This window comes from Microcaecilia unicolor, chromosome 2 (assembly GCF_901765095.1).
Source record: "Microcaecilia unicolor chromosome 2, aMicUni1.1, whole genome shotgun sequence".
Lineage (NCBI taxonomy): Eukaryota > Metazoa > Chordata > Amphibia > Gymnophiona > Siphonopidae > Microcaecilia > Microcaecilia unicolor.
In genome coordinates this window covers 315,747,554-315,763,560 of record NC_044032.1, presented here as the reverse complement: position 1 = coordinate 315,763,560, position 16,007 = coordinate 315,747,554, and the positions used below count along the sequence as shown (strand labels likewise).

Here is a 16,007-nt window from a genome sequence, read left to right as displayed (position 1 = left end):
GTCTCTTCATGTTCAAGTGTACAACGCTGCATACGTCTAGTAGCACTTTAGAAATGATAACTAGTAGTAGTAAATACTGGACGTATCTATTTCAGAGATGGCCTGGGATCATAAGAGTCCAGACAACGGGCCGTCTCAGTTTTTATTTTTTATAGGGAATGGGTTAAGTTGTAAGGTGGTAAAAAAGAGGGGAAATTTTCATAAATTGGGATCAAGTTTGCTTACTATTTTTTTTTTGTTTGCTTATTCTTATGTAGCAGCTTGATGCTTTGTCTAGACGATGTTCAGTGTTTTGATGTATGTTCTTTTGATCCTGAATAAAAACCGTTAAACCTTAAATCTCAATCAATGGATGCTGAAACTGGAAATTGTTGACAGAGGATCTGATCAAGGACAGTAGTATGATTGGTTTAAAAAATGGTTTCCATATCATCAAGCTGATCAATCCATAGACTGGTGGGTTGTGTCCATCTACCAGCAGGTGGAGATAGAGAGCAAACTTTTGCCTCCCTATATGTGGTCATGTGCTGCCGGAAACTCCCCAGTATGTTCTCTATCTCAGCAGGTGGTGGTCACACACAGCAGCAGCTCTGGCTAGGCCTCCAAGCCTAATCCTTAGGTTTTGTTGAGGCCTGGGGTTGAGGGCTCTTTTGAGCAAGTGCAAACCTGGTGGTGCCAGGTCCCTCCTTTTCTCCCCCCTCCCGCTGGCTCCGTTTAAAAAAAAAAAAAAAAAAAATATTTTTAAACGTCTTTAAAGGCGTTTAATTCGACGTTTCTTTAAACGTTCATTGCAGCTACTCACTGGGACACCAGTTCGTTACAGCTCGGAGCGGCAAGCAGGTAATTTTACCTTTTTATAGCGGGCAGGGGGTTCCCCGATTCTTCTCCTCGTGGCAATGGCGTCGGAGGGCGAGGGCGCAAAGGGTCGCTCCCCGGATCGCTGGAGCGCTTCTAGAGGGGATGCGGGGGTTTTACAACCTGATTCGCCCTTGATGGGTGATAGTTTAGTGACCGATGAATGTCCCGGTCGTTCCTCCGGCGTGGCGGTTTTTTCCCGCCATAAACGCCCATCCCCCGCTCCTCGCCTCCGCCATCTTGGCCGGCCACGCGGCTCGGACGGCTTCTTCGGGGCCGCCCTTGAGGTTGGAGACATTAATGCCATGAACGCCCTTAATTTGGGCGACGGCACAAAAGCGGCTAAAGTTAAGCGCCGTTCTTCCCGCGCGGCTCCTTCACGGAGTTTCGCGCCGGACGCCATTTTGGATGCGCAGCATGTCTCTCCCCCGCTATTGCGAGCGCCGGTTGAGAGTGCGTCTAGGGCTGTTGCCCAGGCTGCGGAAGTGCACAGTCTGGGGGGTTTCTCCCCCGAGTTTGTTTTTGCTGCTGCATCAGGCTTTCCTCATGCAAAACGCTGCCCCTGCTCCCTCTTCTGATAAAGAGGTTGAGGTTCCCAGAGGTAAACGCCCTCGGGTTGATTTCCAGGCCTTGGAGGACTTTTGTCTCCTCTGATGTAGATGAGGGCAGCGTGTCTGAGGTCTCCCAACGATCCTTTGCGGATTCCTTGGAGGAGATAGATCCCCGCTCGGTTGGAGCGGATGACCCCTCTGCAGCGCGGCTTTTTAGCCCAGAGGATTTGCCCAACCTGTTGTTACAGGCCATGGACACTTTGAAGATTTCCTCTCCGGAGGACGTCTCTCCCTCAGCCCCTGTTGGCTCTGCCATTATGCTGGGGACGAAGCGCCCGCCTAGAACCTTCCACGTGCATGATGCCATGCACACCTTAATTGCGGCTCAATGGGATGTCCCGGAAACGAGCCTTAAAGTGGCTAGGGCTATGTCCCGCCTCTATCCTTTGGCTGTGAGTGAACGTGAGGCCTATCTGTGGCCTACCGTGGATTCTTTAATCACTGCGGTGACTAAGAAAACGGCGTTGCCGGTGGAAGGTGGCACGGCCCTAAAGGACGCCCAAGACAGAAGATTGGAGGCGGCCTTAAGGTCGTCCTTGGAGGCAGCTGCTTTAAGTTTGCAGGCCTCAGTTTGCGGCTCCTATGTGGCCAGGGCGTGCCGGACTATGGTGCAGCGGGCTTCCCCCTCGGATCATTCCTTGAGGGCTGATTGGCCGGCCCTGGAATCGGGCTTAGCCTATTTGGCAGACTTGCTGTATGATGTCTGGAGAGCCTCAGCTAAAGGCATGGCTCAGACAGTCTCTGCGCGGCGGTGGCTTTGGCTGAAACATTGGTCTGCTGACCACGCCTCTAAATCCCGCCTGGCTAGATTGCCTTTTAAAGGCAAGCTGCTCTTTGGGGTCGAGCTGGACAAAATCGTGACCGATCTCGGCACGTCTAAGGGCAAGAAATTACCAGAGGTCAGGGCTCGGGTTAGTACTCGTCCCGATACCTCCATACCGCCCGGGCAAGTCGGGTTCCTTTGCCCCCTCTTCCTTCAAGAGGAATTTCTCCCCCAAGCAGCATTCCTTTCGCAGAGACCGCCGTCCCGGAGGTGCTCCCTCCGGTCCTCCCCCAGGGTCTCGTACCCAATGACGGGGCCTTGGTCCACGCCCCAGTGCAGATTGGAGGACGGCTGTCCTCGTTTCTGGGCGAGTGGACCACTATAACTTCAGACGCGTGGGTGCTGGAAGTCATCAGAGACGGCTACAAGCTAGAGTTCTGCCAACCCTTAAGAGACGGGTTTGTACTCTCTCCCTGCAAGTCTCCGGTCAAGCTGTGGTAGTGCAGCAGACCTTGGACAACCTGATCCGCCTGGGTGCGGTCGTTCCGGTGCCAAAAAATCAGATTGGCAAGGGACGTTACTCCATTTACTTTGTGGTTCCAAAGAAAGGAGGTTCTGTCCGGCCTATCCTCGACCTCAAAGGGGTCAATCGGGCCTGGAAAGTGAGGCACTTTCGCATGGAGACTCTCCGCTCTGTTATAGCGGCAGTGAAGGCAGGAGAGTTCTTGGCTTCCTTGGACATCAAGGAAGCGTACCTGCATATTCCCATCTGGCCTCCTCTCCAACGCTTTCTGCGTTTTACAGTCCTGAGACGACACTTCCGGTTCAGAGCCCTCCCTTTCGGGTTGGCTACTGCTCCGCGGACCTTTTCCAAAGTAATGGGGGTCATAGCGGCCTTCCTGCTAAAGGAAGGAGTACAAGTCCATCCTTATCTGGACGACTGGTTGATCCGAGCCCCCTCTTATGCAGAGTGCGGCAAAGCTATGGACCGGGTAGTTGCTCTTTTGAGCTCCCTGGGATGGATCATCAACTGGAAGAAGAGCCAGCTGCGCCCGACTCAGTCCCTGGTGTATCTGGGAGTTCGATTCGACACCCAAGTGGGCAGAGTGTTCCTGCCAGACAATCGGATTGTCAAGCTTCAGGCTCAGGTGGACTAGTTCCTAGTAGCCTCTCCTATTCGGGCTTGGGACTACGTGCAGCTGTTGGGCTCTATGACGGCCACGATGGAAGTAGTGCCCTGGGCCAGGGCTCATATGAGACCACTACAGCTATCTCTGCTGCTGCGCTGGACTCCGATGTCGGAGGATTATGCTGTGCGCCTTCCCGTGGACCCAGCAGTGCGCAAGGCGCTGAGCTGGTGGACGCAGACAGACAAGTTGTCTGCAGGATTGCCTCTGGTGACCCCGGAGTGGATTGTCGTCACGACAGACGCCTCTTTGATGGGCTGGGGAGCCCACTGCTTGGGAAGGACAGCGCAGGGGCTCTAGTCTCCTGCAGAGGCAAGTGGTCTATCAACCTCCTGGAACTCAGAGCCATTCGCTTGGTGTTATTGGAGTTCATCCCGGTACTCGTGTTGAAGCCTGTACGGGTCCTGTCGGACAATGCCACGGCTGTGGCCTATATCAACCGCCAGGGAGGTACCAGAGCGCCCCTCTAGCCAAGGAGGCTATGAGTCTTTGCCAGTGGGCGGAAGCGAACCTGGAGCAGCTTTCAGCGGCCCACATTGCCGGAGTCATGAATGTCAAGGCGGACTTTCTCAGTCGCCATACCTTGGAGCCCGGAGAGTGGCAACTATCTGCTCAGGCGTTCTTGGACATCACGAAGCGCTGGGGCCAGCCGAGCCTAGATCTGATGGCGTCATCGGCCAATGGCCAAGTGCCGCGCTTTTTCAGCAGAGGACGGGACCCTCGATCCCTGGGAGTAGATGCTCTTCTCCAACAGTGGCCGACACAAGAGCTCCTCTATGTGTTCCCGCCCTGGCCCATGTTGGGCAGGGTGCTAGACCGGGTGGCAAAGCATCCCGGCAGGGTAATCCTGGTGGGTCCGGATTGGCCCAGACGTCCCTGGTATGCGGACTTGTTCAGGCTCTCAGTCGACGATCCTCTGCGGCTGTCAGTGGAGCAGGGCCTGTTACATCAGGGTCCCGTGGTGATGGAGGATCCCTCTCCCTTTGGTCTTACGGCCTGGCTATTGAGCGGCAGCGTCTGAGGAAGAAGGGCTTCTCAGACAAGGTCATCGCCACTATGCTGAGAGCGAGGAAGCGCTCTACTTCTACTGCTTACGCCAGGGTTTGGCGTATCTTTGCAGCATGGTGTGAAGCAGGCTCACTTTCTCCCTTCACTGCTCCAATTTCTTCAGTGTTGGCGTTCCTGCAAGAAGGTCTGGAGAAAGGCCTGTCGCTCAGTTCCCTTAAAGTCCAGGTAGCGGCTCTGGCTTGCTTCAGGGGCCGCCTGAAGGGTGCTTCCCTGGCTTCGCAGCCAGATGTGGTGCGCTTTCTCAAGGGAGTTAATCACCTGCGCCCTCCTCTGCACTTAGTGGTGCCTGCGTGGAATCTCAACCTGGTGCTAAGAGCATTGCAGAAGCCGCCTTTGGAACCCTTGTCGAGGGCATCTCTGAAAGACCTGACGTTGAAAGCAGTCTTTTTGGTGGCTATCACTTCAGACAGAAGAGTTTCCGAGCTCCAGGCGCTCTCATGTCGAGAGCCTTTTCTGCAGTGCACTGAGGCAGGAGTGACTATTCGCACAGTGCCTTCCTTCCTGCCCAAGATTGATTCTCGCTTCCATGTGAATCAGCAGCTCTGTCTCCCTTCCTTTCGTAGGGAGGACTACCCAGAGGAGTACTCCGCTCTTGAATATCTGGATGTGAGACGAGTCATCATCAGATACTTGGAAGTGACCAATGATTTCCGGAAATCGGATCATCTGTTTGTCCTGTTTGCAGGTCCTCGTAAGGGTCTGCAGGCTGCTAAGCCTACAGTGGCAAGATGGGTCCAGGAAGCCATTGCAGCGGCTTATGTGGCCGCAGGGAAGGTGCCGCCTATCCAGCTGAAGGCTCACTCCACGAGAGCTCAGGCGGCCTCGATGGCAGAGGCCGGATCCGTCTCCTTGGAAGAGATATGCAAGGCGGCAACGTGGGCTTCGGCTCATACATTCTCCAAGCATTACCGTTTGACTGTGGCTGCACGGGCAGAGGCCCGGTTTGGAGCTTCAGTGTTGAGGTCAGGGATTTCTATGTCCCGCCCTGGGTGAGTACTGCTTCGGTACATCCCACCAGTCTATGGATTGATCAGCTTGATGATATGGAAGGTAAAATTATGTATAATCATACCTGATAATTTTCTTTCCATTAATCATAGCTGATCAATCCATAGCCCCTCCCAGATATCTGTACTGTTTATATTCTGGTTGAATTTTAGGTTCAAGTTTAGCCTTCAGTTACTTCAGGAGGACTTCGTGTTCAAGTTCTTCTTTCACTTGGATTCTTCAAGAGTTGAGACGACTTTGTGTTACAGTGAGCTGCTGCATTCCTCTCCCCTCCGTTTTACGGGGCTGGATTGAGACATAAATTCTGCCGGCACTCCCTCCCGCTTCGTGCGGCTGTAGGGCAGCTTTGTACCCCTCCCGCTTCGGCGGTGTTAGGGTCAGTCAGCTCCTCCCGCGGTTGCGGTTGCAGGATAAGCCAGATCCCCCCGCATCGGCGGGTGTGGTGTCCCTCCCCCGCTCCGCGGGGATGAGCTGGACGGATTCCCCTCCCCCACTTGTGTGGGGATGAGCTGGGTTAATTCCCCTCCCCCGTTTCGGCGGTGGTGAGCTGGGCAGAGTGTCCCTTCGTGGGTGTAATTCTCTAAGTGCTGAGTCCTGCGGATGGAGCTTTGATATCGACATACTGAGGAGTTTCCGGCAGCACATGACCACATATAGGGAGGCAAAAGTTTGCTCTCTATCTCCACCTGCTGGTAGATGGACACAACCCACCAGTCTATGGATTGATCAGCTATGATTAATGGAAAGAAAATTATCAGGTATGATTATACATAATTTTACCATTGACAACTTGCTGGAGGACAGGTTCTTAACAACTATTGACTAAATAAGTTTTAGGCTTTTGATACCTCTTCTAGGAATGAGCAGTGGAATGGATTTCCCCAGTAATGTCTGCTAAATATTTTTACATGTCTTGGATTGGGCACAGTTGAAGACAGATTGTTGAGCTTTCTGTATTATTGATCTGACCTATTGGCTTCTCTTGCATTCTCAGTAGAGTTCTTCCCCCTACAGGTGAGCTTGCTGTGGGCAGCTGAGAAAGTAGGGTTTCACTGCCTAAAGATCTTGGGAAAGGACCCGCGCCTGGAGGGAAATGAAGACCTTTCAGGGACTGAGATCCCACTGCACTACATCTTTAAGCTGGCTACTCATGCCATTCACTTGGTAATCTTCTATGAGAGGAGTGGTAACTATCTGTGGCATGGGCATTTGAGGCTGAAGCAGCACATGGACAGGAAGTTTGTGCCCTTCCATCAGCTGCAACTGGGGCGATATGCTGGAGCCTTTGATAGGTAAGATGAGTAAGGCCCAAATATTTGTACAGAAAGAATACTGAGGGATGCTAGTGAATGATGGTATATTTTGCCCAGTGTTGATCTTCCTACATTTCTGTGCCCATATGCCTAAGTACCTTTGTGGAAGATTGGACAGTAAGAGAAACTTATTTTTAAGATTTAAATTGTATGGGTGATGAGGCTGTGAAATACAATAAATCAACCCTCTGGTCATATTCTTTTCATATGATTTGAATATTCTCTACAATATGATCCTTATAAAAGTAATGTAAGTATGAATGTTTTGCAATGGAATGAGGCCCTGGATTATTGGTAGAATGAAATTTGTGTGAAAGTGCTCTGGGTTAGTGTCCTAATTTTCTTACTAAAACCAGGACAAAACGGAGCTAAATGGCTAGAACCATTACAGTGACTGATCATAAGGTCAGTATTTGAAGTCATAGTACACAGAGGAAGATGTAGACATGTTTAAAGGTCTGAAATAAGCCTGAATGTGCCTTCTTTTTTGGGACCACAAAATAGCATATCGTCCATAATCCCCCTTTTAAATCAGGTATTGGAAACTACTATTTGTAGGTGAAGCAACCCATCTAGACCACTTTGTCATGGAGCAACAACAGACTCCATGAAAATGCAGGCTTGAACTCCAAAGCACAACATTCTTGAATTATATCTAGAACCCAGAGGTTGAAGATGATTTGGGTTCATTCATTTTTTTTTTCAAATTTTATTTTTTATCAAGTTAACAAATATACAAGGGAATTCTATAAATGGCATTTAAAATTGCGCACACAAATTTGGGCACATAATTTAATTTAGTAACAAGCCTATTAGCGCCAATATTTGGGCACTATCAACCAATTCTTCCTTAGCGTCCCTCTGGACTGGCCCAGATTATGACTGATGGATTGTGCATGCCTTCCAGCAAGTGGAGACTGAGAATTCTGACTCTACAGAGTGAGCAAATAAGAGCCCTCGCTAGGTGGAGATTCAGTAATCTTGGTCTCCTGCAGGTGGAAGGTGGTGAGCCTTGTCGCTCTCATTTTTTCTGTCCTTTCTGTGCACCTGGGGTTTCTCTAACCTGTTTTTGTTGAGGTTCAGGTCCGTGGGGATCTTTTTCAGCCTCGTGGTTGTCGCACCCGGGTGGCCGGGTCCCTCCCCCCTTAATCCTCCCTGAGACAGCATTTTGGTCTGCTGTTCTCTGTTTAGCCTTAGCCTTTTCAAGGGAAGAGTGTCTAGGCAGGTAGAGGCAGCCTATTGATCTAATTAAAGTATTTTAAAAAAAAAAAAGCAGTTCTGTGCTTTTAAGGTCAGTAAGCGGGCATATCGGCTCTCCTGCAGTGCTGTTTTGTAGCTGCCTTCTCCTGTTTCCCCCCGGCGTTTTCAGTGAGGAAAAAAAAGCGCAGCAGTTTTTCCTCTTTCATGGCTGAGAAACTTCGCTGATGTACCGTCTGCCAGCGCTGCGGTCTCTGAGCAACCAGCTGTTTCAACTTCTGCACAGCTGTTGAGGGGTCCTGAGAAAAAGGTCCTGCGCTTGTAATTTCACTGGCTCTGGCAGTGGGAAGCAAGGAAAAGTCGGCGGTCCCAATTTGGCAAGAACCACCGCCATTTTATCTCCATCAGTCAGCCGGAGCAGCCCTCTTCTCTGGCGCTTCATGCCAGCCACGCTGCGACAGCCAAGGAGAAATCAGCGGTCTTGTTTTCGGTGGGAACTGCTGCCATTTCATTTATTTATTTATTGCATTTGTATCCCACATTTTCCCACCTATTTGCAGGCTCAGTGTGGCTTACATTGCTCTGCCCTGGCTATTGCCATGGCAGAATAGAGGTATAATTAATAATAACACAAGAATATGAGTAACACAGTGGAATAAAACATTAGGTATAACAAGATTGATAATGAAATAACAATTAAAACAGTAATGTATTAGAGTTCAGGTGATGGGTCTTTATGATATGTTCTATTGAAGAGATAGGTCTTCAGTGATTTCTGAAAATTGATAAGGTCGGTTATTTTTTCACATCAAGTAGTAATGCATTCCAAAGCTGCGTTCCTGTGTAAGAAAAACTGGATGAATGTATTAACTTATATTTCAGTCCTCTGCAGCTAGGTAAGTGAAGATTTAGGAATGTGCGTGAAGACCTTTTAATATTTCTGGGTGGTAGGTCAATAAGATCTAACCTTTAGACCAGGGCATCTTCATAGATAATTTTATGAATCAAGCAGCAGACCTTGAACACAATACGTTCCTTGAGTGGAAGCCAGTGCAATTTTTCTCTTAAGGGTGTGGCACTTTCGAATTTAGTTTTACCATATATGAGTCTGGCTGCAGTGTTTTGGGCTGTCTGAAGTTTCTTAATGATACGATATTTTGCCTCCTTCGGTCAGTCTTCTCTGCCACTTCAGGTGAGTCACCCTCCTTCAGATAGTTTTTCCCTCATTGCTTCTGGATTCGCTGGGGGTTTTTACCCTGATTTGGTGCTGCAAATGTATAAGGCTTTCATGTTGCAGCAGGCTAACCCATCTCAGACTTCAGGCAAAAGGCCTTCAGAAGGACACCTGGTGGCTGCTAAAAGGTCCGGGGAATCCTGGGCCGTGGAAGATTTTTCTGATCCAGATTTGGAGATACTAGCCTTGGAGGAGCAGAATCTTTCCCAAGCTGCCAATTTAGAGGAGGATTCTGCTCAAGGGGATTCAGCAGATGATCCTTTGTGCCTGAGGAAGATCCTTCACTCCTTAAGATATTCCATAAGGAAGATTTATAAGAGTTAATTTCCTTGGTCTCCTCTACTTTACGGCTTCGGTGGAGCCTCGTACGATTGATCTCTTGATAAAAAGAGTCCGTAAACCAGGTAGGACTTTTCCTGTGCACCAAGGTATCAGGGATGGCTTTCAGGCTTAGTGGGATGCCCCTGACTCTGCCTTTAGACCTGCTAAGTCCATGGTCCGGCTCTATCTGGTCCCAGAGGCTGACAAATCTCTCTTGAAACCGCCTATAGTGGATGCAGTGGTATTGGCTGTCACTAAAAGGAATACGGTGCCGGTAGATGGGGGTACAGCGATGAAAGATGTTCAGATTCGGCGTATGGAGGCTTTGTTAAATAACAGCTTAGATGTCTCTGCCTTGGCGGTGCAAGCGGCCATCTGCGGTTCCTTAGTGACTCGAGCCTGCTTTAGATGGTCTGAGAGAGTGCTTGATAGATCATCGGACGATTTATCAGGCAAATGTTTTGACAGACAACCAAACAGCAGCAGCAGCAGCGATCCAAGGAAGGACAAACACAGCAAGAGTGTATCCAAATGTCAACTTTAGTGGAAACAGGACCCAACCTGACCAAGTTTCGGAAAAACCCTTTGTCACATAGGTTTCCACAATACGTTCACAGATTCAAAGCATTTACTGCAATACCTTCCCAAGAACATAAGCATTGGTCCTCTTTGATGCATGGTGCCAGGAGCACTGGAACCTCAGATTCCCCAATGCCTGAGAAGCGCTGGCACTGGGAGGAGCGGTCCCCCTCCTTAGAAGAGGTGCTGGTACCAAAGTCACCGAGCGGCCCGGTCCCTGCCACTGGTTTGGCACTGACAGATGGCTTCCTAAAGGAAAAGTCTATAGACCATTATTATGTTGACTTGGAGAAAATCCATTGCTTATTTCTGGGATAAGCAGCATAAAATGTATTGAGCTTTTTTGGGATCTTGCCAGGTATTTGTGACCTGGATTAGCCACTGTTGGAAACAGGATGCTGGGCTTGATGGACCTTTGGTCTGTCCCAGTGTGGTAATACTTATGTACTTATGACATCTTCTCGGACTTCCTCTGCTCCAGTGCCTTTGTCTATGCCCAGCTTTGTTGAGCGGTTCCTGAGCATGCTTCAAGAGGTGCTGGCACAGTTACTGCAGGGGCCTCCTGCTCAAGCATCGAGGGTGCTTGCGCCACCAGTGAATAGCCCCAGGCCCTCTCCGAGGCTCTATCAGTGCAGGTGCCCAGATCTATGACGCCAGCATCTGGGCATACAGTTCTGCACTCAGTATCTGAGGAAGAAGCTTCTGCGGAGTCTCTGAGTAGGCCTGTGTCTTAGGGATCTTTGGGCATGGACTGAGGTCAATGCAGACGCATTCAGCTGCCTCTAAATATGCTGAAGATGGTGTTTGGGACCGCTGTTGGGAATCGGATGAGGATCCACATTACTTCTCGGAGGAGTCATATGGTATACCATCTGAGCCCTCTCCTCAAGAGAGACAAAAACCTCCACCAGATGTGCTCTCTTTCACTAGTTTTTTTGAGGGAGATGGCTTCAGCCATCCCATTTAGGTTGGAGACAGAGGAGGAGCCTAGGGTCTGTTCTGAGCTGTAAGTCTCCTCCTAAGGAAGGGGTCACATCCTTAAACACGCACAGTGCAGGTCACACTGGAAGTGTGGAGTGGAGCGGATAGACGTAAATCGTTTGTTTACTTTTTCCAAAAATACTAGGACTTGGGGGCTTTTGATGAAACTGCAAAGTAGTAAATGTAATACGAATCAGAGAAAATTTTTCTTCATTCAACGTGTAATTAAACTTGGGAATTCGTTGCCAGAGAATGTGGTAAAGGCAGTTAGCTTAGCGGGGTTTAAGAAAGATCTGGACGGCTTCCTAAAGGAAAAGTCCATAGACCATTTTTAAATTGACTTGGGGAAAATCCACTGCTGTTTCTGGGATAAGCAGCTTAGAATGTATTGAATTTTTCGGGATCTTGCCAGGTATTTGTGAACCTGGATTGGCCACTGTTGGAAACAGGATGCTGGGCTTGATGGACCTTTGGTCTGTCCCAGTGTGGCAATTCTTATGTACACTCGAAAAGGTAGATATACAGTATCGTATCCAGAAGGCCTCCTGGTTTGATTTTGTCTAAACCCCCAGTCAAACCTTCGCTAGTGTCATGGGATCTCAATGCCATTCTCACGCAGCTGTTGAAAGCTCCATTTGAGCCACTGAACTCCTGCCACCTGAAGTACTTGACCTGGAAAGTCATTTTCTTGGTGGCGGTTACTTCTGCTCATAGGGTCAGTGAGCTTCAGGCCTTAGTAATGGATTCACCTTATACTAAGTTTCATCATAACAGAGTAGTCCTCCGCACGCATCCTAAGTTCCTGCGTGGTGGTGTTGGAGTTCCATCTAAACATAAGTACATAAGCATCGCCATGCCGGGACAGACCAAGGGTCCATCGAGCCCAGCACCCTGTCTCAGACAGCGGCCAAAAGAACCCTGGTTAAGATGGAGCCCATTGTTTCAGAATAGGCTCCCCCTTCCCCAGAAAGTTGCTCAGTTCCTAACAAATGTAAAACCCTCCTCCCTGCACCATCGTCTCATCCACGCATTGAGACTCCGGAGCTCTGCCTGTCTCTTGGGGCCTGCGCGTGGAAAGGGTAGTATTTCAGAAAAAGCCACCCTAGAGGATCTGGATTTGAGCTTTCTTCCTAAAAGCCTAAATTTGGCTTCCAGAACCTCTCTCCCACATTTTCCTACGTCATTGGTACCCACATGTACCAAGACAGCCGGCTCCTGCCCAGCACTATCTAAAATCCTATCCAGGTGTTGCGTGAGGTCCGCCACCTTTGCTCCAGGTAGGCAAATCACCAGGCAATCCTCCCGTCCACCAGCCACCCAGCTATCTACATTCCTAATGATTGAATCGCCAAGTATGACAGCTGTTCTAACCTTTTCCTCCCAGTCAGCCATTGAAGATATATCCTCGGCACGAGAGGATAGTACATCTTCTGGTGGGTAGGTCCTGGCTACAGGAGTACTTCCTACTTCACCTTCTGGGCGACCTCCCTCCTCCAAGGTAGCACAGAGGTTACCTGACTGGAGGTGGGACCTCTCTACCACATCCCTGTAGGTCTCCTCTATGTATTTCTCTTTCTCCCTCATCTCTGCCAAATCTGCTACTCTAGCCTCGAGAGAACGAACACCCTCTCTGAGGTCTAGGAGCTCTTTGCATCGGGCACACACATATGGCATCTCACCAACTGGGAGATAATCATACATATGGCACTCAACGCAAAAGACTGGGTAGCACCCCTCTTGCTGCTGGACTGCTGACTCCATCTTAGTGTTTTCAAGTTTCTCAATTTTGTAAGAATTGCTACAGTATTAAGAATTTAATTGACTGTCTGGACCCATCCCCGATGAATATCCAGCTGACCGAATCTGGACAAACTTCGCTCTACTTACTGATGATACTGTCTCCCAAGCGATCAACAGGTTTGCCAAATCCCACTGCAAACTGGACATATGTCCCAACAACTTAATAAAATCTGCCCCTCAACGCTTCATAGTAGACCTCACGTCACACCTAAACTACATGTTACAACATGGACTCTTCCCTAAGGATAAAGGAATCATATTACTCACCCCAATACCTAAAGATTCAAAGAAAAAAACAAACAACATAACCAACTACCGCCCAGTAGCATCTATCCCTCTGGCAGTCAAACTAATGGAAAGTATGGTAACCAAGCAGCTTACCAACTACTTAAACAAATTCTCAATACTACATGAATCACAATCAGGATTTCGATCCAACCACAGCACCGAAACAGTACTAATAACTCTCTTAACCAAATTCAACCAAGCAATTGCAACTGGCAATAGTGTACTTCTCCTACAATTCGACATGTCCAGTGCGTTCGACATGGTAAACCACAACATACTATTAAACATCCTAGAATACTTTGGGATCGAGGAAGCGTACTTAGCTGGATCAAAGGCTTCCTAACCACAAGAACATACCAAGTGATATCAAATTCAAATACATTATCACTATGGAAAGCAGAATGCGGAGTACCGCTTTCACCGACCCTTTTCAACCTAATGATGACACCCCTAGCCAAATCACTCTCCAACCATGGCCTTAATCCTTACATCTACGCAGACTATGTCATGATCTACATCCCGTTCAAACATGATCTAACAGAAATCACAAATGAAATCAAACATAGCCTCCAAATCATGAATTCATGGGCGGATGCATTTCAATTAAAACTTAACGCAGAAAAAAACACTCATCCTCTCATCACAATATAACACGAACAAACCCACCGCTATAAACACCCCAGACTACACCCTTCCTGTATCAGATAGCCTGAAAATTCTCGGAGTTACAATTGACCGAAATCTCACACTAGAAAGCCATGTGAAAAATACAACAAAGAAAATGTTCCACTCAACGTGGAAACTCAGAAGAGTAAAACATTTCTTCCCAAGGGAAATATTCTGCAATCAATGATGCTAAGCCACCTAGATTACTGCAATGCAATCTATGCCGGATGCAAAGAGCAAATCATTAAGAAACTCCAAACTGCCCAAAACACAGCAGCCAGACTCATATTTGGAAAAACGAAATACGAACGCACCAAACTCCTAAGAGAAAAACTACACTGGCTCCCACTTAAATAACGTATTGCATTCAAAATCTGCACCCTGGTTCATAAAATCATTCACGGCGAGGCCCCGGTCTACACGTCAGACCTCATGGACTTACCAACCAGGAACACAAAAAGGTCAGCATGCACATTCCTGAATCTCCACTACCCCAGCTGCAAAGGACTAAAATATAAATCAACATATACATCCAGCTTTTCCTACATAAGCACGCAACTATGGAATGCACTACCATATGCCATAAAAACAATGCGCGACCTAACAAACTTCTGAAAATCACTAAAAACCAACCTGTTCAATAAGGCGTATGGACCATAATGATCCATCCTAAATACTAGATAACGAAACTTAAACCAGAACTGGACAAAACCGAACTCATTCTATACCTGACTGCTTCATTTACTTTGTCACTAATGAACTTTTACGCAATACCACTTTATTTCTCATTCCGGAAATGAATTCTCTATACTTGACTCCTTATTTAATCTGTCACTTATGAACTTTAATGCAATACCACTTTGTATTTCTCATCCCGGAAATGGCGATTGCCATTACGGAATAATGTAAGCCACATTGAGCCTGCAAATAGGTGGGAAAATGTGGGATACAAATGCAATAAATAATAATTAAACTCTGGAATTTGTTGCCAGAGGATGTGGTAAAGGCGGTTAGCCTCGCAGACTTTAAAAAAGGTTTGGACGGCTTCCTAAAGGAAAAGTCCATAGACCATTATTAAATTGGACAAGGAAAATCCACTATTTCTGGGATAAGCAGTATAAAATGTTTTGTATTTTGGGGGGGGTCTTGCCAGGTATTAGTGACCTGGATTGACCACTGTTGGAAACAGGATGCTGGGCTTTATGGATCTTTGGTCTGTCCCAGTATGGCAATACTTATGTACTTATGATTCCCTAAATGTCTTGTTTCAATAGTATTCTCCAAGGATACTTCACACTGAACCATTCGCCACTGGGTGATTTTTGGCTTTTCCCCTGAGAGGAATGAGATTATCTTTAAACACGGTGAAGTTATAGACTTTTTAGCTTGACCACTTAGTAATTTTCACACGTTCAAAAATGTTTGCACTTTAAAACTATTATTTGAAAAAAAAAAAATCCCTGTGACGTTACAGACTTTTGTCTGGGGAGCAGGTTTGGAGGCCTATCACAGGCTCCACCTAAAGCCGCAAACCTGCAAGTCTAACATGGACACCACACCCTTTTCACACCGCAGTAATTTAAGGGCACCACATCAGGGATTAGAATATACATGTACTTTAAGAGAAAGGAAACGGATGACGACTGTACTTTATCCATAAGGATAAACACTTTAACCCTGACAATTCAAGTATTTGTGTGACCACGACCAATTGATAACACAGATGATCCATATCTTCTGGAAACAAAAATACTAAAGCCAATTTTTTTGTTTAGCAAGGTTAACAGTTTTGCAGATACTGCCCAAATGGGAATCCATTTTCCACAATAGTGGTAAAAGAAAGTAGCAGTAAAGACGAAATATCAGCAGGTACCATAGAGCAAAGACATCCACATAAAGTTATTCTGCCACAAACTGTATATTATGATGCATTGGAGATTACATTTAGTTGGCCTGCAGGAGAAAACACATGTAGTGGATACTGATGCTTATGAACAATGTTCACCAGCACACCTTATTGCAGCAAACACTTGTAAATTCATTCTGCCCATTGACAGGAATACACCGCTAAAGATTAAAATATATAAAGATGGGGATATAGATTTTCAGGATGCATCATTTCCCAGAGTCCCTACC

The 16,007-nt window shown here is 47.7% G+C and overlaps 1 protein-coding gene across 1 annotated transcript in view; it reads left to right on the top strand.

Moving 5' to 3' along the window:
- FKTN (fukutin) overlaps nt 1–16,007 on the top strand; it is a 317,697-nt gene that overhangs the window by 193,196 nt on the left and 108,494 nt on the right. The window contains exon 6 of the mRNA XM_030194323.1: nt 6,507–6,784. Within this exon, the coding sequence (XP_030050183.1) occupies nt 6,507–6,784 (278 nt within the window). The remainder of the gene's footprint in view (nt 1–6,506; nt 6,785–16,007) is intronic.